General features: G+C 37.9%; 2 protein-coding genes and 1 pseudogene across 2 annotated transcripts; all 3 read right to left on the minus strand.

The window, feature by feature from the left end:
• Positions 1–237: 237 nt before the first annotated feature.
• Positions 238–14,127, minus strand: LOC137295167 (uncharacterized). The gene is made up of 5 exons (XM_067826485.1): positions 14,122–14,127; positions 13,855–13,956; positions 2,865–3,004; positions 2,481–2,668; positions 238–2,266 (listed from the first exon to the last, which is right to left on the minus strand). The coding sequence occupies exons 1-5, from the start codon at positions 14,125–14,127 to the stop codon at positions 1,953–1,955; spliced, it is 750 nt and encodes a 249-aa protein (XP_067682586.1). The 3' UTR covers positions 238–1,952.
• On the minus strand, positions 10,480–12,418 carry LOC137294222 (toll-like receptor 2 type-2). Its single transcript, XM_067825218.1, has one exon. It carries the CDS (start codon positions 12,328–12,330, stop codon positions 10,480–10,482), a length of 1,851 nt encoding a protein of 616 aa, XP_067681319.1. The 5' UTR covers positions 12,331–12,418.
• Positions 14,128–18,231: 4,104 nt separating the features above from the next.
• LOC137295168 (mucin-2-like) overlaps positions 18,232–24,457 on the minus strand; it is a 100,001-nt pseudogene continuing 93,775 nt past the window's right edge.

Genomic DNA, 24,457 nt, shown 5'->3' on the forward strand with positions numbered 1-24,457 from the left:
AATAGTTTTTCTTCTAAAAATTGAATATCTCACTTCATTGTCGATTAAAATATCTTAGTTTATGCACATTCATGTTAACATTTTTGCTCAGTAAAATGATATTTGAAGCAAAACATGTGAAGAGTTAATAAATTTGACACGCTGGGCATTATTCACCATTGACTGAAATGGTTGTATAATTCTTGACTATGTCGATAATTTAATTATATTAATTTGAAATAACAAAACACAAACACATCTGACCATTGCAATATCTTACATGCATATCATTGTTGTTGTTTCATTTTTATTTCATATCTTACATACATGTACATTTGATTTTAAGTCATACGTAACATTTTGGATATAAACTTTTATCATCACAATCACTTGATGTAACAGGTCTCTATATTGTAAATGAAGGAAATTATATAAATAAGTCCAGGTAAATAAATATCAACATAATTAAGTAATCAGGAGCCATATCACAATTCATGAAGGTAAAAAGATATGAAATAAGTAAGAAAAGCTAATCAGATATTTCAACATGATTTTCACATCGTTACATAAAAAACCTGAGATAAACTCTACAATAAACAGTAACATCAGCTAAAAACATGATAATTCTTAAATTCAAGCCAAATGGAATAATTAGGTGCACATATTCAAATATACAAGTATTGTGACTAAGATGTAGATCATCGATTCAAAATTAAAGAGGAATGATAGTGAAGGTCTGCTGAAATCTTCAAAGTGTCACTGTCATCTTGTAAAATGTCAAGGTCATCAAAATCAACTTGACCCTGCACATTCTCTAGATGAAGTTTGGCGTCAAGTTTGGAAAAGAATCCAGCGAACTATTCTTGAGATTTACTACATGCTGAACAGTTAAAGACTGAGGAAAATGCTAACCAGTACAAAGAGATTCTCACCCTAGTGTTACTGATATCAAATACATTTAAGGACTGATTGTGTATTTCTTTCGTTGCATTGAAGGATGGCACTAAAAACCAATGTGCTACGCGGAGTCATACAGTTTGCACATTGGTTTTTAGTTTCATACTTCAATGCAACGAAAGAAATACACAGCCATTCCTTATAATTAAATTCAGCAACAAATACTATACCCTTTCAACAATATTTTCTTTAAACATAATCAAATTCATCGAAACAGATATCATTGTTACCAGCGATTAACATTTTCGGTGTAAGAATTCGGTAATGGCGTGACATGACTCAGGTGACTCATTTACATAAAATGACAAGCCTACCAAACCATTGGCCAATCAGCATAGAGCACCCCCAAACAGCTGTCAATCAACCAAGCCAACATCGGTCGGCGAATCAGAGTGGAACAACTCAACGTGACGCGTCCCGGTATCGGCAAAGTTTCAAGTTCAAACGTTTGAATTACTACCTGCGAACTGAAAGAGACAGTTTGAAAAGTGAGAATTGGAAATGAAGCCCGATGATAAGAAGTTAGTGGAACTGAGATTGTAGTATTTGCGCAAGCAGAAAGAGGCTGTGATGTGACTGGGATTGCGATGCCATGAACTGATGTTCCAACGTGCGCATGCTCTTGTCGAGGCGTTATTAACGTTCACGGATAATTTTGAGTTGTTTGTTTATGTTAACCACAATGTATCACTTCAATGTTTACCCAAAGTTCATTAAGGTACCCGAGTACAAGGGAATTCCCTCGCTGTGTAAGGGTATTCCCCGACATTCCTCAGGTCCGAAAGTAGTCTGGTGCGGTGGGCGTGGCTTATTTTTTCAGATTCATTGGGAAATGAACTCAAAAGAAATGTTCCCATTTAACCAATGAGACTGCCAGAATTTTAATGAACACAATAAAAATTTAATTATTGTATATCAACACGAGTAGATAAAGTAGCAAATATACAAGGCTTGCCTTTTTACCTTTCCCAACGAATATATGATTATATTAGATCATAGCTGAGCAGTGAAAAATGTCAAAGCATTGTGAGGTCATCAACATCACTGGCAAGTAAAGCATTAAAAAATAATGGACAATCATATAACTTAATATTGTGCCCAACCAAAACATTGCCTTCACTTTTGCTAAGAAAGGAAATCAGGTTTCCAATAGCTGTCTTTGAAGGTACAGGATAAACCTCTTCGCCATAGTGAAACATCCGTGTCCCCTCTACATGTATGCCTGTGACCTGTGCAGCTACTGGAGTGATCTGTACCTTGGGTAAAATGTATTGGTTGAATTGCTCTTCACCCCGAACTGCAGCTATCTGTGTCACATGAGATGTTCTCGCTGTAAGATAATAAAGCAAGACATAAGGAGACATTTGCATAAAAAATACTGGCAATTTTCTGTCAGCACTATAATGTTGCAGATCGCTTATTGGTAATAAAAAGAAAAATGACGTGGTGCGATACAGATGTCATTGCACAGGTGTATTTTGGGATATTAGAGAGTAATGCTGGATATCAAATCTCTATTTGTATTTCACTATTGTTTTACATACCTAAGCCAGTAGCTTCAAGATCAAAGAATATCTCTGTGGTGTTGCTGAGCTCAAGATGTTTCTGGACAGGTACAGGAAGTGGTGGGGGAATACCGACACGGTCATCAGTGTCAGTGTCCCCAGACATATCAACCATGGGATAGTATGTCGTACCTTCTCGGACCTCTCGAACTATCCGTTTCTGACTTCTGAAACAAATTTATCAGCAACTATTATCTTGGTCAATAGTTCACGGAGCAGGTTGGTTACAAATTTGTGGACTCCTCCGTTTTTCATTTGGGGCATAAGGGCGAGCTGGCAAAGTGCTTGTATCCTTCTGTACAATGGAAGAATATAATATGCATAATCATCTACAACTATACAAAGTTGAAAAAGCTGATATACCTCATAGCCTTGAGATGTAATCTTCGCTGTTTAGCTTTAATAGTTGATGCAATAGCCTTTCGCTTGCGATGCTGAAGATCTTTCAGTGTGAAATGCCGTCTGGTATAGGTCCCAGGTGACAATCCAAGAGTACTGTCAACCTGAAGAGGAGGGTTATCATATATGAATAAATGATCAGGAAGCTTTCGTTATAATTTCAAGGCACTTACGGTGCTACATATCACACAACTGATTAACGTGCAAATTCTTTTCAGCGCACTTAGGAATAATAGCGATTTTTCATATGTACTAATGCATATCTGAGACCAGGATAAAGTAGCATAAAACAGAACAAAGTAATTTAAATTTAACTTGTTTGTGTGGCATATTTAGAAGTTGGAAGGCAAATAGAACAAGTGAAAACTTGAAAACGACACAACATAAAAGAGCCTGTATTGAAACATCGTGTTCTAGTATTAAAGAAGATGTCATCTACATACACTTGTTCTGAAAGTAACTTAAGATGGAACTCATCATCGATGTTACCATTAAGGAATTAGCAGTATGTTGTTAACAACCTTTCAATTCAAATGTAATCAGCTTTACTTCATACAGGTATAATCGCAACCCCCTTCCTATGAACATCTTTTGTGCAATGGAAGCAGCGACCCTGAAGTGACGACTTGAGGAGCCAGAGTAATGTCTAGATTTTGGTGCCTTGCTAGACACGGTCTTGTTAACACTTTCATTGGCTTGTGTGCTTCCAAGACTAGCAAGTCTCACTTTGTGAATAGCATAGTTGTCAAACATAGCTTTTAAGTCGGCTTTTAAACTCAAATCTGACAGAGCTTTACCATAAGGGAGAGACTTGTAGTTTGAGCTTAACGACTTAAAAAATCTGCACCATGTGTCATCACATTTACTGTGATCACCAAATGGATGACATGATAGTGCAGTTAATCCTCTGCTTATTCCATCTTGATTTCCTCTGTTTTGACTGATCATGTAGTTGATTGGCTTGTCGTAATTTTGCACATAACAAGCATCGGAAAAGGGACGAGTCTTAAATTACTTGATAAAAAAGGTTCGATGTGTCTCTATTGGATGACACCACTGTTACTTGCCACGGATTCAGGGGCAAGGGGCGTGTTTAACTTGCTGACAGAGAGAGGAGCTGGTGTGTCAGTAGTAAAATACTATTGGTGACAACGTCCTTTATGTGGCCTGACCGAAAGGAGATGAAGACATTGTGACATATGCTATTACGAAGCACTACCGATCTATCAACCAAGAATAAGCGGTTGAGAGTTGAGATTGATAATACGACGTTGTGACTGACACCCAGTGATCGAGGGAAACCAATATCAGCGCCTTGAGGATGCACTAGTTGCATGGATGTGTACGCTATATAAATATCCTATCCTACCTTAGTATTGCTCTCTGCAGCGTTTAGGAACAAATTGTTCTGGCTTGTTTCACGGTAGTTCCTATAGACATATGAAATTACTTTTGAACAATCACAAGATATGAAACGATTTTTGTTATCATGGATAATTAGTTAAAGACACATGTTCCTAATAAATGGTATTAAGGTATGGTGTTGCCATCTACCCCTATGGTGGATACATAAACAGAATTAGCTAATATGGTTCGTATTACAATGACACATATGTACGGAAGTGCTAGAAAATGTAACACCCTCGTCACCTTTCAACTACGTTCCAATCTGGAATCAGTGAACTACAGGCTCCAGTGGAGTATCTCTATGTTCAGTTAATACTACGGGTGTATACCCTTAAAGGTTCACATACAGTCCCAAATTCTCCCTTCATTGGTCCCCCATCATTATAACCTTTATTTCGGCCTCTGTAAAAAAAATAAGATATCTACAGATGTGACTGAGCGATACAACTCTAGATGTATTCATTTAATGTCTTCAAACAATCCTTGGAATTCATGTTAGTCTCAAAAAGACTCCAAGTCACTTTCATGGGAACATTCAACACATCTTTGTTAAGAATTTCCTATTGGGATTCCCAATACAATCGCCAAAGCTGAAATTTAGCCATTAAATATTTACTTTACTAAGGGCTGACATCATAACACAGTAAATACGGCAGCTAAGGTTCCTTCGCAGGAACAGGAGATCTGTGTTGAAAGTTTGCGATGCTCCTTGCGATGCAACAATTTCACAAACTCAAAACTTTTAATATTTCCATACGCCCAGTCTGTTTTTTGTGTCAAATTGGTTTTATCACGTTCTTCACCAACTTGCTACTGCTAGACACATATTAGATGATCCTGCGCACTAAACGCATTTCTGACAAGAGAGGCGGTACAACGAATTGGGCGAGTACACTTGGCTGCTACAGGTACCTTGACGATTATGCACGTGCAATACATGCTAACCGTGACATGAAATCAACACTGCATATTCCTTCGAATGATAAGACTGCAATTTCAGGCATGAGATACTGATATTCCACGCTAACCTTTAGTTAAGACGAAGACTAATAGATGCTTGGGGCATTGACAAGCATTTTAGATATTCAACAATTTTGTTTAAAAAACCCAGGAAAATGTCATTTGCTTCGTGAAATGGATCGGTGGTCCTAAACATATTTGCTCAGTATATTGTGTTGATTCAATTCGTTGGGATTGTACCTGTTCCCAAATCGAGTGTGCTATAACAATTCATGCGTGAAACGCACGGGGAAAATGAACTTCTCGATATTTATTGGACAACCTGTCTCCCTCTTGTTTCAAGTGGATCGTTCTGTGGGGCGTTCCCAAGTATGCAAATTGGGGTCATTTGTCAGGTCGTGGATCATCTTATATATTTGTTTTGTTCCACCATGTACCCGATCCATCGATCGTCAGGTCGAATTGCACATAAACTTGCACGAACGCCAACAGTTCAGAAATGTTCAATACATCAAGATATAACTAAAATACTGAACACAAGCGCGTCATCCTCTTCAGTAGGGTCCTATTGCTTGACTGTACACTTATCTTTTTTTAAACAGGTGTGATGTCAACATAGCCCTGCATACTTTCTGAACCTTGTCAATACTGTTTTCTTCTCTTGTAATGTAGAATTGTTGGCACACTTGATTGCGTTAGTGCATTCGGGGCTGTTGCGAGCCCGCTGTAATGACTACCATGTTGCATGTGCAGTTCCTAACACAGTCACCAGACGTTTGGCACTTGCAACATTCGAGAGGATTTGAAGTTGCGCTCCGATGTTAACACATCCGGCTTACACAGATTCATACATCAATATTAATGGCCACATTGAGCCAGTACTACTTTAACTATATGCAGGCTAGGTAACAGGCAACTGTTACTTAAAGCCATGTTTCATTAGCTATTTTCACTAAGCTATGCTTATGCTGTTGATCCCACAGTTATCTACAGACCGCAGCCACACAGCTGGAATATTGCTGAGTGTGGCGCAAAAGTAAACTCACAGCCACAGCCCCTGCCTTAATGGGAATCGAACTACTCTTTACGAAGAACCTCTACTGAACTGATGCTGGTCGGCATCCAACTTCTGTGACTCTCTAACACTCCAGTCATCTTTGAGGTGAAGTAAACACTTGAACACATAATAATAAATTACATCAACAAAATATGCCACCATTGTTTTTTTTTTTTCGCTCTCCTTTATTGTTGCCATATACCATGAGAAAAGTATCGATATCGTCATACTAATGTATTGGCGATAACTGTTTGCCAGACAGTACACAACGCTACATAAAGTGATCTGTTTGCGGCTACATTGTATGCCACTTATGTGAGGTTTAATTTTAGGTTACATTTTTTGTAGATCCCTGTAGATTCAGTCCGTGTGAGAACGGCTTATGTAAGAGCAACGGGTCTACCTTCGAATGTACCTGTTCCAGAGGATACATCGGTCGCTTATGTGATCTCGGTAATACTTGATAACAAATCATACCGTGTTACGAATACACAGTGACACAATGGTCAAATGTAGCATATGTTATTTTTGGCATTACACCTTCATAGAAAAGTAGACATTCTTGTACTTCTGTCGGGTTGAGAGTTCCATCATGGATTGAAACCCACACTCACAAAGTTGGCCACTTAACCCACTCAGTCACTGAGGATGTGTAAGCCCAAATGTAGCATGTGTTACATTATAACGTGTTACATTTCGGTCTTGCTTGGCAGTACTATTCAAGATATACCGAGACAATCCTGTCATCGATCTCGTTCATAAGGATACTTATTTGTTTAATTTCTTTGCTCTAAAACCCACTCGTGAACATTGCATGGCATCTACACTATTCCGTGTAATACACTATTCTTATTAACACAATATTCCTTGTGAGATGTGGACGAATGCGCGAGCAGCCCCTACCAGAACAACGGCACCTGTCAAACCAGCACTCTCATGATGGGTATCTACTTCTGTGATTGCATGGAGGGATTTAAAGGAACAAACTGTGAGATAAGTAAGTATACCGGTTGCGATATACTTTGCAACAATACATTCAGTGAGAGTTACTGATACATTTTCTGCCTTGATCAGAATTTGAAGTATATTCTAAATAGTATGTATATGCATGCCTGATTGAACATTTTAAAACTGTCCTTCAGCAGTCGGAGATAAATGTAGACTGATGTAACCTACCCTATATGTGATGGTAACCGAGCTCCACAAACCGAAGTAAGTAAGACTGCATAAAAAATTAAATGTTTCTCGGGCACAATTGTTTCAAAAGTGACGAGGGCGTTAGGACTTTTAAAGAAAAAGATTGATCAAAAAGGGTGACGCAGGAGGAGCACATTAATTTGTTTTCTGTCAGAAATACAGCTTGGAAAGTTTAGCACGTGTTAATGAGGTGTACAATCAGTCACACTCGTTCATACAGACACTCATTCTTATAGTGGACAAATGGATGATACGCTCACCTTTTCGCGAACAACTGGTATCATCACTATTTCATAGGGATTCATGATCACATGTTCTGTCATCGTATCGGATAGTGGCAATCACTGCACTGTGTGGTTCAGACCCGATTGTTTTCAAACAACATCACACAGCTGTAATACGGTTATTACATCTGCTCATGATATAGTCAAAACTGTACAATCGACCTTGCTTTTGGCAGAGATTTGTTATGAATATGGAAAGGGTTTTGCTAATGAAACACACCATCTTAAAATATCGCCTCATGTCTGTATTGATCGTTCAGTCCTGACATATTTGCAGCTACACTCTATTCTGCATTTTTAAGTTCCAGTTCTCATCTCACAAAGTTATTTCAGGGCATTCGTATGCATGTCATATATGATATAGATTAATTTTGTTTGTTTGTTCTTTAATGCCGCACTGAGCAATATTCCAGCTAAATAATTGTAAATAAGCTAAATAATTACGGTCTGTAAATAATTGAGTCGCTCAACCTCGTGAGCATCGATCTACGCTATTAGGAACCCATTAAGCCTCAACACCAATTCTAACCTGGATATTCACGGGTGATATCAACATTGAATATTTGATATTAATAAAATAAACACGAAAACAACATGAATAAATATTATATTGAAAGGAGAAAATGTAGTTGTATGAATCAGTTTTGAAACATGCCATTCAAATGTTTTATTTGAAAACGTATACTGACATGCCAGCAAAAATACATCATATTTGTACAGTAGCATAGGACAAATTATTCTCCCATTCCACAACCCCCGTGCCTATTATACTATAAAGAATGAGAAATGATTACATTGAGTTTACATACATGAATGTACATTCTAGACGTACCATGGAAGTCAGGGAAAACATAGTTAGTTGGTGACTAATTTAATTGGCGGGGAATTCAATTATTTTTTAAAACGTATATAACTTAATTCCAACAGAAAATCATTCATCTCCTAAAAATGCCACAATTTGGCCAATTTATCAACACTTAACAAGGTCATGTCGCCTGTCAAGTTTAAGCTCAGCAAACGTTTTTCACTATTTACCTCTCACTTACATAATTTGTTACGTAAATAACTCATCATCATGCATGTTTATTGCTATGTACATTTGTTAATGTTGTATAGTCTTTGCTCTTAAACCACCGATGGTGATTTATGAAAATAAAGACGTTAGAGTTGAAGTAGTGAAGTTAAATAAAAGCGAAGATTATAACTATGTTTTGAAAAGAATTCTTTCTACTCCGGACATGGATTATGCTTCAAGGCACCTTATCTTTAGCTTTGGCGGTACTTCCCTAATTAGCCTTCCCGGGATATCTGAATTATAAAGTTTAGCCTTCCTGGTACGTCACCTACACAATTATGATTCAGTCAGTGGTGGTTACTACCGCGTATGATAGTATGTTTATTTTCGGAGTTTGTTTATTACAAGGATGTTACCTCCTTTACACGGGCTATCCTATCACTTATGTCAGTTGGTGACATTTGTAAAAATATAATTTCTTTGATGATATTAAATACAAAATTATAAATGATAATACATCATGTATATCTATTGTTGTAGATTTTAGATAATGTGTACGTGATCTGCGTGATCTGATCATTATGTATACTATTTGTAAACAATCATGTTTAGAAGTCAAGATTTTGTCATCTTGTCTATAAAATATATTATCTGTTGAAGTTCATAGTAGATGGTGAAAGCAGGGTGAATGTCTTACAATTACTTTCCATCATGTTTTTTCATGTATTTATATTTACTTCAACAAAATACGCTTTTACAATATCAGTAATGTATATATGAATACAAACAGGTGTAAAACAACCGCCAACAAATTATATGCATTCATTCACGCACATACCTATATCAATATTATCATAATCATTCCCTGTTGATATGACAAGATTTAGTGATAATCTTAGGCTCCAACGTGATCAAGGAAGTCGTGAACTATGTAGTAACACAAACAGGCGCTGAAAACAATCACCGCAGAAAGATAACTCTTATTCACCCTCAAAGTCACATTTACCAGTATACCTAATAAATTATCTCAAATCCTGATGGTACATAACTCTAGGGTTGAGGGCAGCATGCATCTAGTTATTTTATTATGTACACATCTTAATGTTGAACATAACGTATTTCCTTCTTATTTTTGCAATAATCCACATGTGGAGAAATTTATTGCATTTATGAAATCAGAATATTCCCCACTGCCATTGAAAGTATCATTGTTTTCTAAAACTGTTCTTAGTCATTTTTAGCCAATATGTCGACTGTTATGTTATTGATACATGATAGTCATGATACACGAGTGTACGTTTTCTATATAATTATGGATGATTTAGGAGAATAAAAATCTGTTCTGTTTTGTTCTGTTCCAAACCAAAGTAGACGCCTTCACTTATGTATTTATCTAGTAATCGATGCATATTTTGTATATTAGTGGATACAAATTGTTTTGGTGCTGATGTAAAAGAAAAAAAGTTCTCAAATTCAGACAGCAATCAACATTTAAGTGAGTGAGTAAGTTTAGTTATACTCCACACCCAGCAATATGCCAGCGGTCTGTAAATAGTCGAGTCTTGACCAGACAATCCAATGATCAACATCATGAACATCGATCTACCATGACATGTGTCAGCCACGTCGGCGAGGATTTTGAGGTCCATCATCTAACTCTTATCCTTCCAAACATTGTTTTAGTCGCGTCCAGAACATACGTCTATCCTCCTCCTCTTCTGGCCAAGTAATGTAGCTTGTTGTTTGGAAGAGGGCATACAGTGATGACGTCATGTTTCGCGACTCAATGTTCTCAAGCAGCACCACCAACAGGTAACCCTCGTCCTTCTCCAGAGCCCGTTTCTGGATCAGAGACAGCTCAAACTGACACCATGGGCTCAGAATGAAAGAATTGGACAGCACCATGATGACTTTTCTGCTGCTTTCCAAACTGGTTACAATATTATCAACTATATATTGCCCCGGGAAAAAGTCTCTTTCATGAATACACAGCTTAAAGTTGGCTTCGTCTTCCATCCTTGGTATGATAATATTTCTTATCCAGGGTGAATCATCTTCACAGTACAACACAAAAGCGTCATAGGTGTATACCGTTGCATCCATTGGTTTCCTTCTTTTGTATCTCAACATGTGGATACAATAGCGAATGCGCCAACGTAATCTGTAACCAATGGAGAGAACTACTGTCAACACTATTGAAACTATGGACAGACCGTAGATTATGGGAAACACATAAGGAGAGATTCGACAAGCCTCTTCAGAGATGTTGGCATCAGTGAGAAGTGTTGATTTGAGGTTCGGTGGGTATCCGCATTGATAGGACTCAGGGAAGTCCGTGAATATATGTCTGTCTGCCTTTGCCCACGTAATGAACCAGAGATTGGAGCAGGTGCAGAGATAATCATTTGTTGCCAAATCAAGGTGTGTGAGTTGATTTCTGATTGGTATTGGAAATACGTTTTCACTGATGACCTGAATGGCATTTTGTGAGAGTCGTACACGTCTCAGTTTCGTCAAGTTTGTGAAAACTCCTGAAGGTAAAGACGTAATTCGGTTTCCATGAAGATCGATTTCTCTAAGTTCCCGGAGGTTTGATATTACCTTTGGAAAAAATGATAACTGACACCTTGGCATTCGTAGCACCTCTATTTTTTCATTCCCAAATAAGAGTGTTTCGAAAAAGCTATCATTAAAGTATAACATGGTATTGTAGGATAAGTCCAGCCATTTTAGTCCCGTGCAACCTCGAAGTGCTTTTGGGCTAACAATATAATCGAAATAACCAAATTTTGCAATTCCACTGAGGTACAGATTTTGAATGGCACTGTTATTGAAAGCATATGCCTCGAGTCTTTTCCTGGGAAAGTAACTCCTGAATGCATTACTGACTGCAATAAATCGAAGGTTTGGTAATGATGAAAATGTATTTGAATGAATCTTTGTCATTAAGTTTTCTATGGCATTGAAAAAATCCAATTTCTTCAGACACTTCAAACTTACATTTGAGATGTGTCTTATAGCGTTTTCGCGTATATCTAGTGATTGAAGTTGTGAACTATTTGTATGAACACACAATCCAGGAAGCTGAGTCAGTGAGTTTGATCGGAGCGAGATATGGGTCAAATGCGAGGGAACATCAGCTGTTGTCCAATATATGTCATTGTGAAGAAAGCTTAAAGTTCTTAGTGATTTCAGACGAGATATCACGGTAAAGTTGACGTATTTGACTCGACAAAACTCCATTTTTAAAATTTGTATGTTCAGTCGTGCAAGCCCATCAACAAAATTATCTGTGATATTCTGCAGAAACATGTTTACTGAAAGGTCAAGCGATATGAGGTTGTTTTGCAAACTATGAAAAGAATTCTGTAGCATACTTTCAGACACACCACTGTATCTAAGATCAAGAATCTCTAGCATCAACATATCTTGAAATGCGTCTGGGGAAATGTTTGTGATACTGTTGTTGCGGAGTATCAGAATTTTCAGCTGTGACATGTTCCGAAACATGATTCTAGTTAGCTCTCCAAGATAATTTGATGAAAAGTTCAGAAACTCCGTTGTCGGTTGCAAGTCTGGAATGTGTGTGAGATTCGCTCCGTTGCTAATACATTTGACACATTTAGCTGAACAGCTACAGAGACCTTTAAAACAAGATGTAGACACATTTCCACAACGAACAGTCTCTCCTTCCACGGCATAAGTCAGTGCCATATAGGAAACTAACGTACAAATTGTTATCCCCACAAGACCCGCCATGGATGTTCCGATAGCTGTTTTAAATCCTCAGACAAAGATTGTTTCTGAAATTGGAAACAAGTCCATGACAACTCAAGCAATTCTTCGACAGCATCCGTTGATACTACTGATACATTCTGAAGTGATTTATTTTATGTAAATACCGCAACAGATATGATTATTACCCCACACACTGCAACATGTATTGATATCATATTATTATGCGTGTATGATTATTTTGACCCTTCTGGCACACCATACACTGACTTTAGATATGCACGGGCTATGATCAAGGGCGAGCCTCACGTTGTTACATGTTGATCTCAAAGCTAAAGCTATTGAGTAAGTTTGATTTTACGCCGCTGTTAGCAATGTTCCAGCAATATCACTGCGGGGGACACCTGATAGGGGCTTTCACACATTGTAACGACGTGGTGACTCGAACCTAGGTCTTCAGCATGACAAGTCAACGCCTTAACCCCAGGCTACCTTACCGCCCCCAAAGCTGAATATTAAAACAATGCGTTGATATCAACTTTACCATGGCCTACCACATCTCAATTCCACAGACCATGTTTGGAACATTATGTGTCGTAGAACATGCCAATATGATCCTCCTGTACAAAACGTTGATAGATTGGAGCAAGATTCCACCAAGAATGGAACGGAATGCTTCGTTGTCAAACTCAATGTCTGATACGGCCAACGAGGAAGAGTGCCAGTGATGTTGTTGCAGTTGACGGAAGTAACACCAGATAATGATATTGTAATCGGTTATTGATATTTATGTGATTTCTTGTAATTTCTTGGAAAAGCTTGCACTTGTTAACGTTGTACATGTACTATCACGATTAAGAAAATTAGTCAGGTTTTTTTTTTGTGTTATGGTATTTTGGGTAATGATTTGTATTCTTTTTCTGAACAAACTCTAGCTTTGCGTCCTTATATCGCTTAATTTGATAAAATTAAGATTTGGTTGTCCTGGAATTAAGGTTTGGTTGAACTCCTCTGCAGTGGTTAACAGTCACACATTAATACTATGAAAATGGAGTGCTGTGTATGTATGACAGTGTTCAAAGTTCACTGTGCTAGTGTTGCTGTTGTGTATCTTTATAAATTTATTTTGAAAGTACGCGTTTATAACGGTTCACAGAAAACAATGGACGGTGACAGATCTGACACAAAGGAGAAAACAGACAAGGTGATGCTAATTTTAACAAACGATTTTAACGTTAACAAATAAACTATGAAGAAGTAATCACTTATATATGTTCAAAATTGTAACATAATACGAACCTCAGGTACGTCCGTGGACGTAGATGTAGCCGAATGATACGGTGTGTGCGGAGCTTGATGTGTAGTTGCAGGATGAAATGCAGGATGAAAAGAACATGCCACCTTTTCACATTACAGTATTTCCTCCAATAAACCATAAGTAAAAATAACTGATTAACGCCTACAGTTTTTACCAATCAGTGCTAATACTTCTTAGTTTAAAAGCAGTACCACGATGGGGGACACTAGAAATGGGCTTTTCACTTGTACCTATGTCAGGAAACGAACCCGCATCTTCCATGTGACCAGCGAACGAATTAACCACTTGCCACCTCCATCTTAGTTTGTTTGTTGTTAACTTCGCGTTAACTAATATTCCATCTACGTGCCTAGACCAAGCAGTTAGGTGACCAACAGCATGAACATTGATCTACCCAACAGGGATACGATGACGAGTCAACCAAACCTGACCACCCAATCCCCTTGCGACCAAAATGGGTCACTGAGGATCAGTTCTAACCCGGATCTTCACGGGTCTGTTTCAGTGGAACAGAGTGTTAATGTACTCGTTTATTGCTCTCTGTCTATCTGTGTGTCTCTCTCTCTCTGTCTGTCTCTCTCTCTCTCTCTCTCTCTCTCTCTCTCTTACGCCGAAGACCCGGGTTCGATTCCCCACATGGAAACAATGTGAGAAACCATGACGTCTCCTGCCATGCAGGAATATTGATATAAGCTGTGTAAAACTAAACTCACTGAAAGTAGGTTCACGAATCCAGCAACTAAGTCGGGTCTTCATCAGTGTGTTGCTATCAAAGAGCCTGGGCCCGCTTGCACATAGCAATCTTAGTTACAATCAATCTTAGGCCCCAACAATCAACTTTACAATCACCGTACAATTGCTATAATCCACTTGCACAAACACGATCTTAAGACAGCATAGATTTAGGATCGCAATCTTAACTAAGATCGAACTCTTCAACGTTGGAGGTAGAAATTTCTTAAACTCGACTCCTGTCTACAGTTGTCTTCAAGTGCGCATAGCATGCAGCGCAAATAAAACGTGGAACTTGTTCCAGCAACCAAATGACATTCCTTCCTTAATCGCACCTTGCAGATTTTTCATGAAAACAAAACCAAACCAAAAAAATCCCCCAAACCCCCAACCCACAAATCTTCGAAGGGAATGATAACGTGGAAGGTAGCATGTATAATCACTCGTACCTCAGGGGTTGTTCTCTAATTTTTCTACATTCTAATTTTTTATGAACTAAACATGTGATACTGCAACCACAGAACTATCATGTTTTATGCAAGTATTGAAATACAAACAAATACGTTAACAAATTGGGTCTTGAGTTATTGACCTAATAATCAAGAAATTAAAAGATAGCACACAAATAAATATTTCCTTATGATATAACACCTAAATGTACCATGATTTGTCAGTGGCTGTCAGTTGAACATAGTTTGGCATCTCGTAGGTGTTATTTGGAGTAAAATCCAAATTCATGACAGGGAAATATGAAAACGTTATTATTTCGTGTGTGTTGTGTTGTTGAATACTCATCCACAGTATATTAACTACTTTATGCTATTTTGTTGATAATTATTTTTTCGTTTTGTTAAAAAACGTTTCATGCAAATTTCACATACCCCAACAAGTGTATTTTTCCCGTTTGAAGGATACTTGTATTATATTTAAAATATATAGATTACAACTCTTGTGTCTCGTCAGATTCAATTTTTACAAGTAGAAAAAATACCTAATTTTGTACGTTATCCAACTGTAGATTATTTCAATGATAAACTAAGACAAAATCATTAAACGAAAAGAAATATGTGGATATCTGTTCTGTCACAACAGAACATACATTGTATTTGGGCATGGCAGATTTTACGGCAACGGCACAATCTGCAAAGGGAAACCACTCTCATCTTGCGTAAAAACTAAAATTAGCTGCCCTTGAGTTATTGAAAAGGTCATGGCCACTGCTAATCGCATGAAGACACTTTTCGTTACTTTCCTTTCCTTGTTTATCAAAAAGTTATGGTGTTCATACTTTTTCCAACACTGAACCGGGTAAGACTTGTACTCTATGATATCGACTCGATAATGATTTTGCTCACTACCGCTAATAACACTTTATCTGACGTTAAATCGATGTTGCATTCTCCGTATCGCTGAAGTGTCGAGGCGAATCATACAGTTTTATGCAATATGAAAGCAATCCCCAAACGTAAAGCTAATTATTTGCGTGAAATTGACACCAACTTGGACGCCATTTTGCTACTGACTACAATGATCTTAGCTCCTTACAATTGGTTCCGACCAAATGTAAGTTTTGATTGTAACTTACAATGATCTTAGCCTACAATTGCTTTGTGCAAGTGGATGGCTGTTGTAGCCGAAGCCTAAGATCGCGATCTTAAGGATTTACAATAATTGTAGTTCTAAGATCGTTTTGTGCAAGTGGGCCCAGGGCCCAGTTTTTCGAAGCTCTCTTAGCGTTAAAGAACAACTAAACTCAATGTTTTGGTACTCTTTTTATCATTGCATATGAAAGACTTTTGGTTAGTCCTAAACGGAACACCATATTTTTCATTTTTTATTTAAAAAAAACAAAACCTTGTGGTTAATTAATACCAGGCGCTCAAAAGTTGCAAAAAAGCCGTCTGCTTCTCTTTTGCCCGCAAACGAAACCGCAGACAGGTTGCGTAACACTGTCGCTATAGCCCTACAGTGACGTCATAGAAGATAGTCGTGTGGGTCATACATTAACACTTGACGCCTTAAAAATTCTTGGGGCTTGTTCGTTTATTAGTAGAAATACATTGCTGTTGAATAACAGAATTACAGCAGGAATCCATTTCTCATTGGTCTCAAGTGAATTTCCTGATGTCGGAAATGAATTTACATCCTCACTGAGAACAATGACGCTCACGCTGACCCTTGTGACGGGATAGAGTGCTCTCAACAACATCAGCACTGCTATGAATAGAATACATGCATACCTCACACAAACCTGGCGTGAAATTATGCAGTTATACCGATAATTACCTCACAGCTTGACTGTGGCGGTTCAAACCTTCTATCTGATTTCCAAGGATGAACATCCAGGTGGTGTTTTTGTATTGTGCATCCATGAAATATTTGTTTGAAAGTTGCTATCTTTTACACGAGATAGCAGAAATGGGCTTCATACATTGTAGTCATATCTGGAATTGAACCCAGGTCTTCGGTGCAACAAGCGAACGCTTTGATCGCTACTCCATCTCAGTGGCTACAAATGTAGCTTTATAAGTACGCCAACGACCCGGTTCAATTCCCCATGTATGTACAACCTGTACGATGTCTTTACATGACTGGGGCGATGAGGTAGCCAAGTGATTTAAGCGTTCACTCGTCACCTCAAAGACCCGGGTTTGATTCAGTGTTTGAAGCCCATTCCTCATGTTCCCCGGCGTGATATTGCTGGATATTGGTAAACGCGGGTTAAAGCGAAAAACTCTCGCTCAGTACGAAACGTTAAATCCATGTCTTTTACTCCACACCACTCGGTATACAAGTTCAAATGGCTCCGATTAATACATTTCCCCAAGACTGAATTAAATTGTCCTTTTTCAGCTCTCAGGCTGTAAACAATCTTGTTTACTTGAAATTTGTTTTGCAGCCGATGTGCTGAGTCATAAGTTTAAACACTTATGAAAAAAATGAATTATCAATACATTCTCAATATGCATTCTACACTAGGAGTGATTGAGTGAGTGTGAGCGTGTCCTTACGCCGCAATTAACAATATTTCAGCATCATCACGAGAAAATGGGAGAGATGCGGACATTCGTACCCATCCAGCGCGTAAACCAATAAGCAGTCTCACTTTCCACCCCCTGTTTGAAAATATGTTACTGTTGTTTCCAATGTGACTAATGTAGCCAAAGCACATGTGCATGAAGAATCTACTAACATAGTATTAAACAAGCAATCCCCGTAAGAGTGAAATGGAGATTTTATTCACAAAATAAATATTTCAATATCACTACAACATATCACAGGCATGCTTTTACACAATATTATTAACACATTTTATGTATGCTTCAGAAACAAGGAAATGTTGAAGTGTTTATTGGTGTTCACGTTTATGAAAATTGAAACTCTGTGATTTATAACTATGTTCTCGGTACATAACGGATAATATCAAGACAGCAAAACAAAGAGAAAGTAATGCAATTATTATTGAAGTCGTGAAGTTTATGTTTTCAGCAATTTCAAGGCTATAATCTTCCAAATGAAGTCCATGTCAGTATTATTTATCAGTGTTCATGAAGTCCAAACGGTTTTAACCTAAACAAAGAATTAATACATCATAAACACACAAAGGCACACAAAACAGTCAACTGTCAGTAATTCCTGTCGTAGTCGAAGTTGAGCATGTCGCGGTTCGAAGAGGTGTCACCAGAAGAGGACATGCTCTTCAGTTTGGTGACTGCCAGATAGGCCAGGGCAACCAGAGCAAGCGTCCCCACACCGCTGCCGAACCCTATTCCGGCTACACTCAGTAGCTTGGTATTGCTCACACGGGGGCGTATGACCGTCGTGGTCTTCTTGGTTACAGGATCTGTACACTTGCATGTCATTCTTCCCGAATGGTATGCCTCGATCTAGGACACAGGAGCAATTGTTTAGTTTTGATAATAGATGCCACACTACAGTTAATACTACAAAATACACTACAATAACTTCACAGGGGAATGCGCATGTTGTTAATCAAATCATTGTCTTATTGTCTATACCAGAACGTCAACGTTTGATATATGGTAGTTTAATCTAAGAGACTAAATATTAGTCTGGACGTTAAATTCCAAACAAATCTTCTAAAACCACGAGGACCCAAAGGCACTGCAGTGCCGAAGCAGAGTTGCGTCCCTTGATTACGGAAGTATTTGTTAACTGCGTCTTTTCTAGATTATTATTTATCAGTACAATACAGAAGCTCATGTAGAAGTTTCATTAAAGTGGCGACCCCTGAAGATCAGGGTTAGAATTGGTCTTCAGCCACCCATGCTTTTCTCAAGAGTCAGCTAACGGGATTGGGTGGTCAGACTCACTGACTTGACACATGTCATCGTATCCCAGTTGTGTTGATCGATAATCATCCGGTTGATCACTGGATTGTCCGGTCCAGACTCGATTATTTGTAGATCCACCATACAGATGAAATGTTGCCGATTATCGAACAACCTAGCCAACCAGTTTGTTGGGACAAATGGTTGAGGCAGGCTTCAGTAAGGGTATAAATATCACATTGACATCCCGTGATATAACAGCCATACAGTTTACTCACTCACTCATATAAAAACATTTTATTATTTATTACCAGTGTATTGTCTACTCTTGTGTGACGGCAGTGTGATTTCATTTGATCATATCAAACGAATTAAACTGAAAACACTCACCATTTGCTGTTTAGCTGCAAACAAAAATATGAAATTGACAATAAGAAAATTATTTTGATGAATTAGAATACAATACTTGGTTTTCAGACTATCGGTTAAATTTTTTTTGAGAAATGCATATGCTGCATCTGTGAAATCAGATATTTATTTTCTTATAAAAAAGATGTTTTAACTTAAAGCAAGCTCGAAATCGAAACTCATTATGCTATTTTCAGTCCATTCTGCATGACAGATGGATATGATACTTACTGGCTCCTATGCACTGCTGTCCTGGGTCTGTGACATATGAAACAAAGAAAGAGTTAAATTAGAACATGAAAGAATGAGGTACATTCGTGCACGCGCGCGCGCACACACACACACACACACTGACATGCGTCCGTTTGTCTTTAGCCATAATAGAACATTATGATGTGTTTGTCATACCCCACCAACCATACTGAAGACAGTCGGAGTGTATACAAACACTGTATATTGGAGTGAGTGTGTAAATGCTGCTTTAAGATGCATCGGCAATTTTGCACCTCGCGAAGCAAATATTTTACTCTAGGAACGAATTCAGAATACAAGCGATGACGCAGATTACTAAACTTCAGATGGGGTGATCGGGTATTAAACGAGCTGGACAACGTTGCTACCCTCGATTTTCAACATGTATAAGATATTTCGTACATATCACTGTAGCCTGTCAGTAATCGATCAACCAAACATTAGCGTCTGATAACCATGTCCTGTTAGGTGGTGGATGATCTCATAACGTGATAATGAGAGATGTACCACTGAGTCAGTCATTGGTGACACGATCACCTAGCAACCAGGTGACCATGCCTCCCATGAGGCTCAGACAATAATCATTTAGACGGAGATTGCATCAAAACAGTGTCCATTCACTATATAAGATGTATCCTAGACGTACTACCTTGGGTTGGTGCTACCACATCTACATCCATGCATATGGTTTCAACGTCATTTCTGAAACATGAACACAATGTGTCCATAATTCACGGCAGTCCGTGAAGATGTATTACTAACAGGAATTCTACATTTTAAAGTTCTTGGAAAACTATCCATAGAGGAACAAACCATAAAATATCCTTCGTTGTATATAGTCCAGTGAAATATAGATTAGAACGACAGTGCAGAAGAATACCATGTCTTGATTATCCTCAAAAGCAAATTCCGTATTTGGTGCAATGAGGACAATGACTGTAAAACGTACATGAATGGATCACTGAAAATCGATAAAGACACCAGGTGTTCATGATGACACAAGGTATACTCTAGGCTAGTTACATCACGCATAAAGTAAAACAAATAATTCTATTCAATGTACACTATTGCGATGCACGCATTTAACGTCAATACACTGTCCATAAACAAGTCTGATACATGTATGCATAAAAATGTCCTTGGTTATTGTACATAATAACAATACAGGTTTATGAAAGTCAGTAATCTGTAGCTTCCTCTCACCTGTCAGAGATGCTTTCAGCCTTAACACAAACATGTTGCCGGCCAGGTACCTTGGCGTGATACAGAACAGGTTGGATGGACTGGCCACCGCTTAGTATAGGCGACATGACAGGCAGGTTGGGACTTTGTTGCAGCAGCCTGCAGAGGTAAACAGTGATGTTCCATGTGTAGACAAGATGATTCTAGGGTTTGGTGTTGACAAGATTCATAATGGACCTCCTCATGTAGGAGTGTCGTTCAGTTTAAATTTTATTGCAATATCAGCGTTATGTTATTGAGAGTTATGCTGAATTCCTGTCTGACTCTTAACGGACTTCCTCATTTGAGAGTCTAGATCAGTTTCTGTATTACTGCAATATCTTAAAGTATGAGCGATGTTGAGAGTACTGCTGATTACCTGTCTGGCGATGTAGCAATTGGAATGGGGCACTGGGTTCCTAATGTACAAGTGACCTGTGTTGGTTTTGCCGGTTGGGGTTTTGCACCTGTGAAAAGTCGGAGAAAGTCACTGATATTGTGGACAATCTTGTATCCGACCCGTATTTGGTTACTCATATATTGTTAACTGTTTAATGCATTTAATGCATTTTTCTGTCAAAAGTGGATTTTCCAGTTTCGACTGCATTTTCGCCTATATGACGTTGGAAAGATAGGACTAAATGTGTTCTGCAATAATGATACTTAATCAGCATGTATGATCATTGTATAGTGCTTTTTGTTTCTGTAAATGTTTTACCACAGCATACGTGTAGATCTTTTTTCGTATTGGCTTACTACTAGCTGACAAAGGAGAAATGAAATTTTGTTGGTTACACACACTTAACGGTTTCATAATACATATACCTGGTGTGAGTATACTGCCACCGGAATCAAGCTTTGTTTCTACCTTTATGCACAGCTGTCGTGATACTAAGCTGAAATAGTAAAGGATACAACGTGACACATTCAGTAAATTACCGAATTATTTCGTTTGATACAGTCAACATAACCATAATGATACCATATAGTCAATAAGTTTAAGCATAATGTCAAAAAACGCCACAACAGAGAATAATGTTAGTGTATTATCAGCTGATACATATACCACCAGGTGCATAAGTCAGAATACAAGTTACAAGCACATGTCACGATAATGACATCAATAATCAGATTAGGTGTTTGCGAAAAAAGTAAACTTGCCCCATCGTAAAGGAATGCGTCCCTACATATGTGTGTACATTTTGACTAGCAAAGCTCCTACCTCACTCCTGCACTGGCTTTCATGCAAACGTTCTTGGATCCGGGCGCTGATGGTCCAATCTGAATCTCGACGTCTTTATATGACCCCACAGATCGAATTGGACCATTGCTAAACTGACTTGTACCAACAGGGTTCACCGAAATCGGGTTTCTGATAAAACATGTGATATATTAGAAAACTAGAAACAAATATAACTATGCACGGTGACACGTTTTGGGTGTCGCCTGACACTGTTAACAGAGCAAGTTGCTCCATGAATGGCTCTATATTCTGTCGCTTTTTATCATCACTTGGGGAAATAAACATTTTTTCAGCTTTCATAGAGTAGGTTTGTATGAGCTTATAGTATAATGTAACATCAAAACTAAGTTAACCACACCCTTACCACGAGTAATTATGAATGTCAACAGTAAGGGAAGCAACAGAAGAAAGTCAGTAGAGCTGTTACATGGTCATGCACGGTTTCACCACACACACACCACACACACACACACACACACACACACACACACACACACACACACACACACACACACACACACACACACACACACACACACACACACACACACACACATACACACACTATTGTCTTGGTACCTACGTTGTAACACAAGATGGCGGTTTGACAAGGACATGAATGCTGCACCCTGATGACAGACACTCTACCGAAGATGCGGCTCCGACGATTTCAGGCTAGTGGAAACAAAGAAATAATGAAATGTGATACCTGCACGTATTATCTCACTAATAACTCACTACATACATGCGGAACAAGGATGATGACGATGATCACTTTCATAAGTATAATACTAAATGATAAAGATAACAATACTAAATGATAAAGATAACAATACTAAATGATAAAGATAACAATACTAAATGATAAAGATAACAGTACTAAATGATAAAGATAACAATACTAAATGATAAAGATAACAGTACTAAATGATAAAGATAACAGTACTAAATGATAAAGATAACAATACTAAATGATAAAGATAACAGTACTAAATGATAAAGATAACAATACTAAATGATAAAGATAACAGTACTAAATGATAAAGATAACAGTACTAAATGATAAAGATAACAATACTAAATGATAAAGATAACAGTACTAAATGATAAAGATAACAATACTAAATGATAAAGATAACAGTACTAAATGATAAAGATAACAGTACTAAATGATAAAGATAACAATACTAAATGATAAAGATAACAGTACTAAATGATAAAGATAACAGTACTAAATGATAAAGATAACAATACTAAATGATAAAGATAACAATACTAAATGCCAAGACCTTTGCGGGAAATGATCTGTTAGCAAATATTTTGAAAAATAAAATTCCATTACATATAGAATGAACTAACAGGAAATAAATCTTATAAATAAATCTTGTTATTTACAGATGAAAAAATCATGCAGTATGTGTGTGTCCCGAATGAATTCACATGTTTTAGAAGCACCAAAACCTCTCATTCAATCTGAATGAAAACAGTGTTGTAAGGGTGTGTAATACACTGAAAGTTATGTGGGTACATAGTTGGTACTCACACGATCGTTCGGTCCGCATGGCAGATGTGGACCTGAAGATAGAAAACATGGACTGTGCCAGTATCTACACAGATGTCATTGAAAATCGGACACTGACATCTGGTTAATTGAGTTTAGTTTTAGCAATGTTTGAGACGGCGGGAACACCAGAAATGGTCCTCACGCTTGATGTGCAATGATAATATCATTATTGATGAACATTAGATATGAGTCAGTGAGTTTAGTCTGATCCAGACAATCCGGTGATCAACGGCATGGGCGTCTACCTATGCAGTTGGGAACCGATGACACGTGTCAGCGAGTCTGACCACCCGATCCCGTTAGTCGCGTCTTACGACAAGCAGAGTCACCTTTGATGGCAAACCCCATGGGTTACTGAAGGCCTATTCTACCCCGTACCTTCACGGGTCTATTATATATATGAAGACGTGATATCATGTAATGTAATACAGCATTTTAATATACGCACTGGTTGGCAGGTGAGTCTTCGTTGGGTCTTTTCCGAACGAATCTACAAAGAAGTGTTAAAGTTCTCAGTCGGAATACACTGCAGCAAACAGAGATACTCCTGTGGTTGGATTGGCACAAACATGTAGCCATCATCGTGACGTCACTAATTACCATGACGTATTATCACTAATCTCTCTCTTGTATCTCTATCCACAGGACGATGTTTATTCAAATTTACCAAAAATGAAGTTGTAAATATCATATTACATTCGTGTTTTATCACATGAAACATATATAGGATAGCTTGTACATACTTGGATTGGGTGTGACTTTTATCGTGTAGCATTTCCTGTCGTTGTTGGTTCTGGAATTAAATTAACATTTAGCAGTCCTGTAAATCATTCAGTTCGAAGGCTCTGAATTAAAAAAAAACACCGTGTTTT

The sequence above is a fragment of the Haliotis asinina genome, chromosome 8, assembly GCF_037392515.1.
Source record: "Haliotis asinina isolate JCU_RB_2024 chromosome 8, JCU_Hal_asi_v2, whole genome shotgun sequence".
Lineage (NCBI taxonomy): Eukaryota > Metazoa > Mollusca > Gastropoda > Lepetellida > Haliotidae > Haliotis > Haliotis asinina.